Source organism: Strongylocentrotus purpuratus, unplaced genomic scaffold (assembly GCF_000002235.5).
Source record: "Strongylocentrotus purpuratus isolate Spur 01 unplaced genomic scaffold, Spur_5.0 spur5_scaffold_20, whole genome shotgun sequence".
In the NCBI taxonomy this organism is placed as follows: domain Eukaryota; kingdom Metazoa; phylum Echinodermata; class Echinoidea; order Camarodonta; family Strongylocentrotidae; genus Strongylocentrotus; species Strongylocentrotus purpuratus.
In genome coordinates this window covers 19,762,336-19,777,471 of record NW_022145606.1, presented here as the reverse complement: position 1 = coordinate 19,777,471, position 15,136 = coordinate 19,762,336, and the positions used below count along the sequence as shown (strand labels likewise).

At 37.1% G+C, this 15,136-nt stretch overlaps 1 protein-coding gene and 1 long non-coding RNA gene across 2 annotated transcripts; both read right to left on the bottom strand.

The window, feature by feature from the left end:
* Window positions 1-2,579: 2,579 nt before the first annotated feature.
* Window positions 2,580-6,550, bottom strand: LOC115927285. Its single transcript, XM_030993008.1, has 4 exons — window positions 6,366-6,550; window positions 5,577-5,671; window positions 4,603-4,734; window positions 2,580-4,220 (listed from the first exon to the last, which is right to left on the bottom strand). The coding sequence occupies exons 1-4, from the start codon at window positions 6,370-6,372 to the stop codon at window positions 3,969-3,971; spliced, it is 486 nt and encodes a 161-aa protein (XP_030848868.1). The 5' UTR covers window positions 6,373-6,550; the 3' UTR covers window positions 2,580-3,968.
* Window positions 6,551-12,697: 6,147 nt separating this feature from the next.
* On the bottom strand, window positions 12,698-14,875 carry LOC115927284. The gene is made up of 2 exons (XR_004065544.1): window positions 14,764-14,875; window positions 12,698-13,457 (listed from the first exon to the last, which is right to left on the bottom strand). It is a non-coding gene; the product is annotated as an uncharacterized LOC115927284 (long non-coding RNA).
* Window positions 14,876-15,136: the final 261 nt, after the last annotated feature.

The window sequence follows — 15,136 nt, the reverse complement described above, 5'->3', positions numbered from 1 at the left end:
GACATTCGACCTGCATCGATACATTCAACAACATGAAGGCTAGGCGGTGCACATGCCTCACCGATCGAGGAGCAATGGGACACGGTGCCCCTCGATCCCCACCCCCCCCCCCCCCCATCATTTTGTTTAGGTATGCCCACAAAACTTACTTTCTAAAGTGCCCTTCCTTTTTGGTCCCCCCCCCCCTCTCCCACATTGAAAGACGCCCAAGATAAATATTAACAAAAAACGTTTAGTTGATTTTGCTGTCGTTGTTATTTTGTTATGTTCTGTTTGTACAACTTTACATGAATATCTAGTTCACGGAAGGGCAATGACGCTACATCTGAAGATTTGTTTTAATTATTGTTCTCATCGACAGCACCACCTCAACGACAAGTACCATAATTACATGTATCTCAATGTAGAACAAACCACAGTTAACCCATTGCTTACTGGAACCGGGTGCTCCCTGTATTAAGCCTATGGGAATTAGAGAATTCAGTAGTCAACGAGTTAAAAACCAAAAATTGTAGCACATAAATGGCTTATGCGTCTTTTGAAATCCAGAGGGCGTTATCTCTATTTAAGACTCCGTACTGCCTTCATCCACACTTCTCTCTCTCGAGAAATGTTATTCAATGGTATTAAATCTTGATGAAGTTTCCTCTTTGCATTTTTAGGGGTTTACATTGATTTGAAATGTGATTTATGAAAGGTTGTTGGAGGTTCCTCCCTTGGGGGGGGGGGGGGGGGGGGGGGGGAATAAGAGCACTTTTTGGTTGGCTGAATCCGTGATGTCACTGTGACGTAGCCTAGTACCGGGCTACTTATATTACCCATTTTGTTTCAAATGAGGCATTTATTACACCTGGAAAAAGGCACTCACCAGGAATTAAAGAAAGACACTATGAGAGTGTGATTGGGTATTTTTTGACAGAAAAGGGGCACCCATCAGATTTTGATAGGGGCATTTATAAGAGGTGAAAAGGGTCACTTATCGCACCCTAAAAGGGGCACCGACCAGATATGAAAATGGGCATTCATGAGAATGACAAAGGGGCACTTATAATAAAGGAAAATTTGCATTTATATAAAGGAGGCACCGATCAGAGTTAAATAAAGGTATTTAACAGAGGTGAAGGGGTACTTATTAAAAGGGAAAAGGGGCACTTCTCGTACCTGAAACGGGGCACGTACTAGAGATTAGTAAAGCACTTATGAGAATGGAAAATGGACACTTATTGCAAAGAAAAATGGGAATTTGTCATAGAAAAAAGGGTGGGTGTCAAAATAAGGGTTCTTATGATTTATCAGAGGTGAAAGGGGGAAGGGGCACATAAATAATACTGTTACTGCTAGTCAGAGGCGGCGGTTTCTTTTCATGACCGGAGGACGAATTGCAAGGGACAATGGAGCAGAGTTAACGAAAGGGGCGAAGTCCACGGAAGTGAATACCCTCTCAGTCTTGTTGTATTAAGATATTACATTACTTAGCAAAACTATGGTATACAAATGGAAAACAGACTTACTACAATATTTACTTGTACATTTTGAAGGATATTATGCGGGGGAGCGGCGGCGACTTGTGTATATTTGTGATTGCTATACATTTTTTTTCTTCACTTTTTCAAATTTCCCGGGGGGGGGGGGGGCACCATCCCCTAGAAAATTGAAGCTCCTGCTGCTAGTGCTACTACTACTAATAATAATATCAATAATGATAATGACTATTTTTCTCTGCATCCAACAAATTGCCCACCCTCTCCCTCTTTCTTTCTCCTTCTTGTACCTTCTCTCTCTCTCTCTCTCTCTCTCTTTCTCTCTCTCTCTCTCTCTCTCTCTCTTCTCTCTCTTCCTGACATAAATATTGCAAACAAAATTACAAAGGAGAAACTCAAGGTAGATGAAGATAAAGTGAAGTGTTTCAATATTAGGGAAGGACAAAAAGGAAGAGGAACATGAGAGTGAGAGAGGGAGAGAAAGTGAGAGAGAGAAAGAAAGAGAGAGATGGAGAGAGAGAGAGAGAGAGAGAGAGAGAGAGAGAGAAAGAGAAAGTGAGAGCGAGAGGGAAAAGGGGTAAAAGGTGATAAAGTGAGATAGAATGACAGGTCTGAAACTTGCAACGTTGATCTAGCTGGAAATCTCAGACTCTAATGGAGGGAGAAAATAAAGAAAAGAAGCAGATAAAGAAGAGGAAAAGAACAAAAAGAAAAAAATGAGAAGGAGAAGAAGAAGAAGAAGAAGAAGAAGAAGAAGAGGAGGAGGAGGAGGAGGAGGAGGAGGAGGAAGAAGAAGAAGAGGAGGAGGGGGAGGAGGAATTTCTAGACGAAGATGATGATGAAGAAGAAGAAGAAGAAGAAGATTTCAATCAGAAATGAGATCCCCTTTCATAGTTGGCTACATCTCACTAGACTGACAATAATCCACAAGACCTACATGCATTCATAGAGACGACAATTCACGAGACACACGTACAGTATAATATAATTGATATTATTGTAATCTATATCTGTAAGCTTTTCGTTGATATATAATTCATCATTTCATTTTCACTAACGACAGGGTCTCTTTAAATATAAAAGAAGGAGCACTTTTAAAAACACACAGATATGAACTGATGAAAGCATTTCAAAGTATACATGCATATACATATTTTATTATTTTCTGTCGATTTCAATACAATGTTATGTTCAACTCTTTTTGCTCTTCGCTGTGTTTTCAGCCATTTGTAGAATGACTGTGATCGATCTTACTTACTAGGATTATTATCAAATAAGCCCTAAGTGAAAGTACAGTAGCATTATTACAATATATACAAAGAAACAATAATTATAGTGAACTGCCCGAGTAAAAATAGAAAAATACATTATGTGCAAAGCTGTCTCCATAGAAAATATAATTCAAGTACATGTACGTGTATTTCACTCTTATAAGTAATTTCAGTAACCTTAACATGTATATTATCAATCATTATTTTAGCGACTATCAAGAAATATTTACACATTTGGAAATGAAATCATAAAAGGATTGCAACTATTTAAAAAAAACTCGAGGGAAATTTCTTTACCTTACCCTGTTGGTGTTGTACCTCCCATATACAAATCATGTTCGAATTATTACGTAATACTCATTGTTCGCACATTTCAGTAGGTGACGCATACTCGAGGCTATTGAAATGGCCCTGTGTTGCTTTTTTAAAAGTAGATGCGATCGTGATACATTTTAACACCGAGTATAAGCATAACATAACATCTTAAATATACATTGACAACACAAAATCGTTTTGTTTTAGCGTAGTCCAAGAGTTTTTGTCCATCTCTAGAAGACTCATTAGAAAGATTATAAAACATAAGAAAGACCATGATGATTACCAAGATAAACAGCTGCGTGAGAATGAAAAATAACACTCCAAAATGAATAACAAGTTCCATTTTAAGAAAGACAATTATTCAGGGATTTGTACATGAATATATCAATTTGTGAACGTTTTTGTGTGTTGTTTTTTTAAAAAAAATTAAAAGTACGAACCAATTTGTTTTAAGTTGACTATGTTTTGTAGGGCTCTGGGTTCGAGCTTATATGACTCATTAGTTTTGTCTATGAGGGCCTTACTCATTCTGTGCATGCCTATCATGGCTCGTCAGACACCATGCGACCAAAATATTGGCGAGCTTTTACTTATATGACGTAAGGTATAGTAAGCTTCACATTTGCGTATTTTATAACAAAGGGCTAGCTCAGTGAATACCCAAAATTCCTTTGTTTCATGCAGCTCTTTTACGACGTTTTACCGCGCCATTTGTGAGCAAGTTTTTAGGAAGGGAATAGGATCTATATTGGTAGATGTTGCTGAGTCAAAACATGTTTTTAAGGTTGTTGGGCGTGTTGTCCCAGATTAAGCTAGCCAAGCTGTGTTTCTTATGGCTGTTTTCTCTGGATTAAGAGGTATTGGTTGAATGTTGTTAGGCGTGTTGTCCCAGATTGAGCTAGGTAAGCTGTGTCTGCTGCTGGTTCTGTAACTGCTGCAGCTGCTGGAGTTGGTCCATGTTACCGGGTTGTCCAAGCTGATTTATTTCCTGCATAGCAGACATGGTGTACATGTAGAAAGCCACAAGGAGACCAAGATAGGTCAAGAAGAAGAGAACCCCACATGCCAGACTGCATATCGAATATCGCTTAGCAGCTCTTGAAGACTGGGTAGCCCCTACGATGTCACCAACTAGCCATTTATTCCGAACCTGAACAGGAAGGAAATATAACAGATACAAAATATATGATGTTTTTCTGAATTGTAGGGGGGGGGGGGGGTTAGGTCACCTTTTTTTGGTCACCCATTACCACAATTTTTTTTAATAAATAATTGTATTTAAAAAGAAATTGAGGGGAGGGTTTTCCTCCAAAACACACACACACACACACACACACACACAAATTTTAGGGGGAGGGAGGGTTCGACCCCCAACATAATAAAGCATAAATCTTGTAGCTGAAGTGGTAGATAGCAATAGATGTAGAAGTACTAGTAAAACTACTGGCAGTAATTGAAGTAGAAGTAGTAGTGTAGAAGCAGTAATAGAGGTAAAAGTGTACTACATGTACTAGGTTATAGTATGAACTTACATCAACAGACTTGACAATGGCTGCGATACCACACGGGATACAGCAGAATAGAGCGCTGAGGATAGCAAAGAGAAGATGGTCATCCGGCTGCTGGCCATACCGTGCCTGTCCAATGGTCTGAGCTTGTGGTACCTATAAGTATGACATGTAAGGTAGATAGTATGTATATTTCATCACATGATTTACTTTTGACCAATCGTAGAGCAAGATTCTAAGTATGTTGAATACAATACATGATAATAATAACGATGCTGATGATGATATCGATAATGATGTTAAATAATGGTAATTATAATGCTGATTATAATAAGGATAACAATGATAATAACAGTAATTACAATAATTTTGATAACATTAATAATAGTGATGATGATAATGATAAACAATTATTATTATTATAACATTTGATAATAATATTAAGGATAATAAAGATTCTAATGATAATGATAATAATAATATAAACACTAATCACAATAATTGTATTTGTAATACCACTAACAATAGAGATTCTAATAATGTAAGTAATAATAATAAAGATGATTATAATTATGATAATAATTTTAAAATAATGATTATAATTATAATACTTGTAGAAAGAAAAAAAAAACAATGATACTAATAAAAACAAAACAACTGCAACATGTATTTCTTATATTTTCCCCAGGGTAGCCTATCCTGCTATGGAACCTATAATGACTATTACCCTGGCATTGCCATGGTATATAGTCAGGAGCCCATTAAATACTGTGTTTTGCTTTGTTTTTGTTTCTTTTTCTTTGATGTTTCTTTGTTTTTTTCAAACAAAAAAACAATGATGGGAGCTCTACAGAAATTGATATTCATTTTGAGTATTCCCCAGGCATTAGTTGTTGTTCTTGTTTTCTTACAACTACTTAAATTAAATTAATGTGTGGTGTTTTTCTGGAATTTCATTAAAACAAAAAATATATATATACAAAGAAAATTCATCTCACCTTATTAAACGTTTGGACTGTATCTGGGTCATCTAAGAATGGTGATGCCTTTCCACTCTCCAGGTCATGACCATTCTCCAGTTTATTGTATTGAGCTGTCAACGAGTACATTCACAAATTATGTTTAGGATGATAAAGAAAAAAAATGTTCATTGGTTGGTAACTTGGGGGAATTATAATTCTACCAACCTTAAATTTCATTAGGCAGGCTATATACTGTGGACTTTCACAAGCCAGTTAATTATTCACAGTTTCTTGCTCTCTGCTGTCCTGAGACCATGGTCGCGAAGATATATATATATATATATATATATATATATATATATATATATATAAGCAAAAATGAATAGCCATATTGTTGTTGTTGTTTTTATTTGGCGTTTTCCATGAGTGAATATATTCCATTCCAAGCATATCAAGTGTTGACAGCTTTTGAAAAGCCTGTTTTATGTCTTATTATCATGGAAAAACAGTTGGGAGAATTCAACACTAGATTGGGAGAATTGCGTATTTGTGACAGCCTAATTTAATCATCCAAATAATGTTATGCATGCCTTCAGGTCCTGCAATTTGAACCATTCACTCATACACTCTGTCATCTGAGCTGCCCGCTGGCGCTGGCGACGCGCGTATATGAAAAAGCATAATGTGACTAATTATACCGTGTACTATATGCACGCAAACATAGCGCGTATTTTGTCTACGTTAAATAATCCGACCCATACGTGTCAGCGAAAATGCATACAAGTACGTATTCATGCTACAAACTTAAAGAAACTGGTAATTTACCTGTCATGGCTTCTGATTATACGAAGTACGGTCTTTCGAACTTGGACTCTGACTACGAACGTTATTAGGTGGTGCAGCGATTGATGTGCATGTAATACTGTGCGCTGCATATAGTACAGTGCTGGTACACTTTTTCGCCACGTAATTTTGGATTGATTCCAGGTCGACGTATATGCGTATTAGCCCCATTTGCGTTCACCGGACCGGAGAATTTATAAACAACTTCCTTTTTCTTTGATGACGTCGCTTTCAGGGGCGCCGCGAAAGGAGGAATTGTTTGCTCCCTCAATACATTCATACTGCTAAAACCAACTCAAATTGGTTCCTAGTTTCTCTTCCTATTATCTTCTTCTTCTTCTGTTGAAGTACAGGCCACCATGTTGTTGGTGTATCTTCGTAATCATTATTGTTATTATTTTTCATGAGGATCGAGATACAGGTGGCGGGTTTCATTCATTATTATAAATAAATATTTCATTATTATCTCGGCATTTCCTAATCATGCTTGGTTTTTTAGTTAGTTGCAACTATTTCATAAATGAGCATGCGCATTTCTGAAACTTATTGCAGATTATGATAAAATCTGTCATAACATTATTATTAAGGTTGTTTGTGACTATGCAAGCCGACATTTCCGACTTTACATGGCCCTCCATTAACCCCCATGGTCATATCTCTCTCTCTCCGTCTCTCTCTCTCTCTCTCTCACACACACACTATTATCTCTCTCTCACTCTCTCGCTCTCTCTCTCCCTCTCCCTCTCACTATCTCTTTCTTTTTCGCTCTCCCTTCCTAGCACACTCTAAAAGATCTCTCTTCTCTCACTTCCTAACTCTCCCTCTATGTCACCCCCTCGATCTCTCTCTCTCTCTCTCTCTCTCCCCCTAACTTCCCATATAACTATCTTCTTTTCTCTCTCATTTTATGTAGCTCTGTCACTCTCACCCCACCCCTTTGTTACTATACCTGTCAATACCGATATACATCCCAGCAAGTTTTTATAATATCATATATGGATATCTGTGTTCGTATACGTGTTCTCTCCCCCCCCCCCCCTCTTACCCCTCACCCTATTTTCTCCCCCTCCCCCCCCCCCCTCTCTCTCTCTCTCTCTCTCTCTCTATCTATCTCTCTCTTTCGGTAACTCTGTCACTCTTTCTCTATCTCTTGACATGAATCAATTCCATCTCATCTCCTATACTTGACAATAAATAGTCCAAAATCTGGCCGGTTCGTTATATTATATTCTCTACAATAATAATGATTCAAGCCGCAGAAGATGGCGTTATCAACGATTGTGTGTCTAACGAGATGACGAGATAATTCCTCGTCTTCTCGGCCTTTTTTTGTCCAAGAAGATGAAAAGGCGAGATTCCAAATCTCGTCTTCTCGGCTTCTCATGTACAAGAAGGTGAGAAGGCAAGATTACCAATCTCGTCTTCTCGACTTCTCGGGTACAAAATGATGAGCAATGTAGATTCCAAATATTGTGTAGAAAGTAGCTTTTAGTAGAACTTGTGGATGTACAAAATTAGCCGTAGCCATATCGGGGCATTCAGAAGCTCTTCAATTTCAGCCTTGAAGAGTTTCAAGACTTTCGTTTTTCCATGAATTATACCTCGTAATGTGAATACAGAGAAAGACATATTGTTTAGTTGTATAAATAAATATTAAAGCGTGCTATCGGTTTTTAATATCTGAAATATTATAGAACTCAAACAGTAAATCATATTGGGATTGCATTACCTATTTGTACGCTACATGACACAAAGACCTTCAAGGTCCGAGAGTGTTCAAGCCCCCTATCCCCCAAACAAAACACAAATTTTAAGTGCCTCCCTCCCAACCCCTCTCTGGGTAATAACTAGGTTCATGGTCCGGTCCAACTTAGTGTGTTTCCGGTGTTAGGAAATCAAGATTGTGGATAAATAAAGGTAGGTCTTTTAATATTGATAGTATCCCAAAGTATAATTCATTGAAAAACGAAAATCTTAAAACTCTTCATTGGCCAAAATTGTAGAGCTTCAGGCTTGGGTTCCTGGATATGGCTAAGGCTATATAATTTGTAGCTTCATAAATCCTACTTAAAAGCTTCTTTCTACAAATAAAAAACAGTATTGGCGTATAAATTTTTTTAGTTTCTAAAAAAGCAATCTCAGTCCTTTAATGGCTATGATAATGGGCCTGTTTGTTCTACCTAATGTCTCAGTGGCATAGCCTGGATAAGCTCAGTCGGGGCAGGGTTGTGGGGCAATATTTCACACAAGGGGATGAAATTACGATAGGATTATTGTGTGTCTTATGTTTTCCTTTGTTTTTGACACTACAGAAACAAGGAAATTATATTAGCTAGATTATAGGGATTATGATTATGGGGATTATCAAAGCTAAACAATTAATATACTTTTAAAAAGACATGGTACGGGGGCCGCTACCGTTTGCATAATGCCTTAAAACTTTGAAAATCAAACTTCCTTACCTATATGGGAAATATATCGTGCAAAATATATACGAAACGCTTGAAAAGAGTGAATAACTGAAGTCCCTACAACCCCCTCTCCGTCGTTTCCTTCCTTTGCTGAGGGTTAAAGATAATTATGATAGATCAGTCCCTTGATGGTAACACTGCTACACACCACTGCACCATGTTCCATCCCCCCCCCCCCCCCGCCTACGCCACAGCCGTGGGGTGTCCCTTATCTTATTATCATTTTTTTTATAGCCTAGTAGTATTTTAATTTTTTTATGAATAGCGACCCTCCTCTTTATCATAAATAGCGACCCTCATTTCGTTTTATGAATAGCGCCCCTCTTCTTTGATTGTGAATAGCAGTCCCTACGAATAATGGGCCTTTTTTCAAATTATTAAAAGTAGTCCTTATGAATAGCGGTCCTCGTGAATATCGGGGATTCCCCCTAACAAATCGCCTTCTCGTACTGTATAAGGCGCCAAGGCGAGTTTGGACATCTCGCCTCCCCTCTTTCTCGTCCAAAACAATACGACTTGGTGAGTTTGGAAAAACGCCTTCTCACCATTTCATACCTGAGAAGTCAAGAAGACGAGATTTTTAATCTCACTTTCTCACCTTCTTGTACCTGAGAAGTCGAGAAGACGAGATTTGGAATCTCGCTTTCTTACCTTCTTGTACCTGAGAAGTCAAGAAGACGAGATTTTTTATCTCACTTTCTCACCTTCTTGTACCTGAGAAGTCGAGAAGACGAGATTTGGAATCTCGCTTTCTTACCTTCTTGTACCTGAGAAGTCGAGAAGACGAGATTTGGAATCTCGCTTTCTTACCTTCTTGTACCCGAGAAGTCGAGAAGACAAGATTTGGAATCTCGCTTTCTTACCTTCTTGTACCTGAGAAGTCGAGAAGACGAGATTTGGAATCTCGCTTTCTTACCTTCTTGTACCTGAGAAGTCGAGAAGACGAGATTTGGAATCTCGCTTTCTTACCTTCTTGTACCCGAGAAGTCAAGAAGACGAGATTTTTAATCTCACTTTCTTACCTTCTTGTACCTGAGAAGTCGAGAAGACGAGATTTGGAATCTCGCTTTCTTACCTTCTTGTACCTGAGAAGTCAAGAAGACGAGATTTTTAATCTCACTTTCTTACCTTCTTGTACCTGAGAAGTCGAGAAGACGAGATTTGGAATCTCGCTTTCTTACCTTCTTGTACCTGAGAAGTCGAGAAGACGAGATTTGGAATCTCGCTTTCTTACCTTCTTGTACCTGAGAAGTCATGAAGACGAGATTTTTAATCTCACTTTCTTACCTTCTTGTACCTGAGAAGTCGAGAAGACGAGATTTGGAATCTCGCTTTCTTACCTTCTTGTACCCGAGAAGTCAAGAAGACGAGATTTTTAATCTCGCTTACTTACCTTCTTGTACCTGAGAAGTCGAGAAGACGAGATTTGGAATCTCGCTTTCTTACCTTCTTGTACCTGAGAAGTCGAGAAGACGAGATTTGGAATCTCGCTTTCTTACCTTCTTGTACCTGAGAAGTCAAGAAGACGAGATTTTTAATCTCACTTTCTCACCTTCTTGTACCTGAGAAGTCGAGAAGACGAGATTTGGAATCTCGCTTTCTGACCTTCTTGTACCCGAGAAGTCGAGAAGACGAGATTTGGAATCTCGCTTTCTTACCTTCTTGTACCTGAGAAGTCAAGAAGACGAGATTTTTAATCTCACTTTCTCACCTTCTTGTACCTGAGAAGTCGAGAAGACGAGATTTGGAATCTCACTTTCTTACCTTCTTGTACCTGAGAAGTCAAGAAGACGAGATTTTTAATCTCACTTTCTCACCTTCTTGTACCTGAGAAGTCGAGAAGACCAGATTTGGAATCTCGCTTTCTTACCTTCTTGTACCCGAGAAGTCGAGAAGTCAAGATTTGGAATATCGCTTTCTTACCTTCTTGTACCTGAGAAGTCAAGAAGACGAGATTTTTAATCTTACTTTCTTACCTTCTTGTACCTGAGAAGTCGAGATGACGAGATTTGGTATCTCGCCTTCATAACTTCTCGTACCCGAGAAGTCGAGAAGACGAGATTTGGAATCTCGCCTTTTCACCTTCTCGTATACGAGAATTTTAGTTAAAAATTTCACTGTAGAAATTACAGTAAATTACTGGCAACTTTGTTGCACAGTAAATTACTGTAACTTTGACATTACAGTAACTTCCTGTAAGTTTTTCAACAGTAACTTGCTGTAAGACATTAAAATACTGTAAGCTTACTGTAAAGAAATTTTCATGTATAAGGTTACAGTATTTATTGTAAGTTCTTCTTACAGTTAATTAATGTAATTTTATTCACAGTAATTTAAATGTATTTACAGTTATGTACTGTAAGTTTTTCTCTACAGTAAATTAATGTTATTTCTCTCATTTACATTAAGTTAATGTAATAAGTACAGCTTTTCTACTGTGACTTTAGCAGTATCATCCTGTTAATTTTGTATCTATTTCTCTCATTTACATTAAGTTAATGTTATAAGTACAGCTTTTCTACTGTGACTTTAGCAGTATCATCCTGTTAATTTTGTATCTATTTCTCTCATTTACATTAAGTTAATGTAATAAGTACAGTATTCTACTGTGACATTAGCAGTATCATCCTGTTATTTTGTTATCTATTTCTCTCATTTACATTAAGTTAATGTATTAAGTACAGTATTCTACTGTGACATTAGCAGTATCATCCTGTTATTTTTTTAAATCTATTTCTCTCATTTACATTAAGTTAATGTAATAAGTACAGTATTCTAACTTGACATTAGCAGCATCATCCTGTTAATTTGAGGAAAAAACAAGCTTTCTGAACACAAAAATCATTATTAAAGTCTTTATTGGGTAATCAACGCTCCATAAAACAAGTTTCTCAAATAGTGTAACATTATGAAAATGCTTGCAAAGAAACTATCAAGTAAAACATTAAAACAAGTAAAACCACTAAAAACTGCAAAAGTTCAAGTACTCAAGAATCTACAGACCCATAGTCATCCTTCCAGTATCTCAAAAATTCTTGAAAAAATTGTTTAGATTATACCAATTCTGAAATACACATAACTTGCTTAATCCCAACCAATATGGCTTTAAAAAAAATCATTCACCCGACCTAGCATTAATTTAATTATACGACAGAATAACACATGCAATTGTGCAGACATAGCGGCTTTAAGGCATTGATATGCTAAATCACAACGTATGGCTTAGGGGCACTGCACTTTCTTGGGTCAAAAATTATTTGTCGAACAGACAACAATATGTTCACTTTAAAATTCTGAATTGTAAAAAACTATTGTAAAGAATTATCTTCAATTGTAAACAAGACATATTTTATACACTTTTATCTTCCTTTAAAGCCACTATTAAACGACAACTACTATCAGAATACAATCAATGAAAAGTCTCCATATACCTGGCAGAATCAAGGAAAACTCTCTATACCTGGTAGAATCTCTCCAAAAGACATTACTCACTTTATTTTTGTTTAATTTATCTTTTGAACTAATACCCCATTTAATTTGAGTTGCTCTGTTATATTAAACTTGTAATCTTTAATACGTGTTTCATATTCTTCTGTATTTTTGTCTCATTTACATGCCAATTCTGCACAGAAACTTGTTTCAACTTCATGAGCTGTCATTCAATTGATTGATTGATTGATTTATTGACGGTAAAAGCCCTATTCAGCTACTCGATTTTCTTGTAGACTCTGATCGAAATTCTTTACAATTTGAAGCACTGAACAAATCCTCAGATTTAAATAAAGTTAAAACGTTGGTAACCTCATCATCGGTAATTCCTATTCCTTCAAGTTTCTTTTTTAATTTTGGTATCAAATTTTGTTGGCTTAATGCATGAATATCCTGAACTGTGTCAATTATTTCCTGAATTGTAGAGTTGGGCAGTAGTAATTTTGCCTCCAACTTCAGATAAAACAAGGATAAGCTGTGTTTGAATGAGTCAGCGGATACATCTACTTCATCATCTGTCACACTTTCCTCGTCACTTGAGTGCAGTCTTCCAGGAAACTCCTGATTATTTTCTTGGGCGGATTCAGTTAACACAGTACCAGTTTCACTTGAAGTTGAGTCTAACTGAATCTGGTCTAACTTATTGTGAACTCTTGATATATGTGACGCAAAAGACGACCTCACTGAAAAACGTTTTTTGCAATTGGCAAAAGGACAGCGTATTTCAACTCCGTGTTTGATATGAACTCTAAGATGAGAAAGTATGTCATGGATTTCCTCACATTTTACAGCACAGAGTGGACAATTCCAGGTAGAAACGCAGAAAAACTGGGCATCTTTTTTTCTTGAAAATGGTTGATGATCCCTATGCACATGGGTTTTGAAGGATGAACAATTTCTGAATGTTCGATTGCAGCCAGGAACACCACACGGGAAATCGAAATTCACCACATTTCTATGGACTGAAAAGTGTTCAGAAAACCGCTTCAATGATCCAGAAGAATGATTACATAGCTTACAAACGTACATGGGTATATGATGTCCATGTAGAGCATCCGTCTGATTAGTGTTTCAGCATGCACACTGTGTGACTTCAGCAGTAATCCATGGCATACTGCAAGAAAGAAGAGCGGAAAACAATACCTTTAATATGCATACGTACACATAACTTTTTATGTACAGCATTGACAGATTAAAAGTTATTTAAATGATAAATGAATAATAAAAAAAAAGATAAAGGACAAAAAATACAAAAGAAAATCGAAAGAAAAACATAAATTCATCAAATATAACCAGTTGTCACGAGCCTCCTGATGATGACTGTATGCGAAACCTTCAGCAAAAAAACATTTGATTTCACGGCTATGAATGTTACTACATAAGTGAAATTAACATTCATTTGCGGTAAATGAAACTACAATAGATTTCTGTAAAACAAATTTACAATCCTTAAAGACAAAAATTACTGTAATTTACTGTTAGTATTTGAAGAACCTACGGTAACAGCAATTTACTCTAAGAAATGCAGTGATTTACTGTAGGAAAGTTTACAGGCAGATACTTTGAGTAAAAATTGATGGTAACTTACTGTAGATATAACCTACAGTTACTGTAAATTAAAATTACAGTGAATTACAGTAGACAAGTACTCAAAATTAATATGAAATAAAATTACTGTAATTTACTGTAAACTAGCAGTAAGTTACTGTAAATTACAGTAATTTTACAGTAATTACTCAGTAATTTTACAGTAACTTACTGCCAGTTACGGAATGGCCTATTTGGTTGCTATGACAACGCTGCGACCTTCAAAAAAGTAAATTACAGTAATTTTACAGTAAATTACAGTAATTTTAAAGTAACTTACTGTAAATTACTAAGTAACAGTAAAATACTAAGTAATTTTACAGTAACTTACTGTAATTTTATTTCATATTTTAACTTTTAAGTAAAATTACACTATGCAGCAGGATTGCCAGTACTTTGCTGTAATTTCTTCAGTAACGTGCTGTAGACTACACTACATGAGCTTAGACTTGTGCGTATTCAACTGATCACGCAGTGTGCTCATGATGGACTGATGCTGTAGTCGATCGTAGTGTGTGCGGTGTCCTATAAGTTATAAGTCTTGATGGTCTTGACGTTAGACATTTCCAATTTAACGTGAGCATGCATATCCATGTGCAATGGCATCGCATTGACAGTGACACTGTACGCTGGTACTGCAGTACAGTGTCATGTGCTGCACTAACACTACCGACTCTGTCCCACACACCACAGCACAGCACGTACAGTACACATATACCGTAGACGGAACAATTACAAACACAATCCCTATACTTTCCACAGTCTGACAATTCTTCACTTCAGCGGGATACAAATCAAATCATGACTCTGATAATTGGCAATCTGTAACTTACCTCGGATCCCCTTGGAATTGACTTATTGGTCATCAATATCCCAGCTCGAGGATCAGGACCAGGAACAGAACAGATTCAGATTCGTTGCTCAGGATCAGGCCGGCCAGCTCAGCTATAAAAATTATCTCAGCTCAATATCTTTGCAGAAAATTAAAAATGGCGGCGCGGCGTGGCGGGCTAGCGCGGGAGCCAATCACGTGCAACGCATACGCGCATATGCAGCCGATCCGCCTAATGCGCATGTGCGCTGTATCCCACAATGCTTTTTGCACGCTCCTTTACACTAGCTTACTGTAGATATTTGTTCCCATGCTCTACGACACTGATGTTTACAGCAATATACTGTACAGCAACGTCCCAAGTAACAATTGGA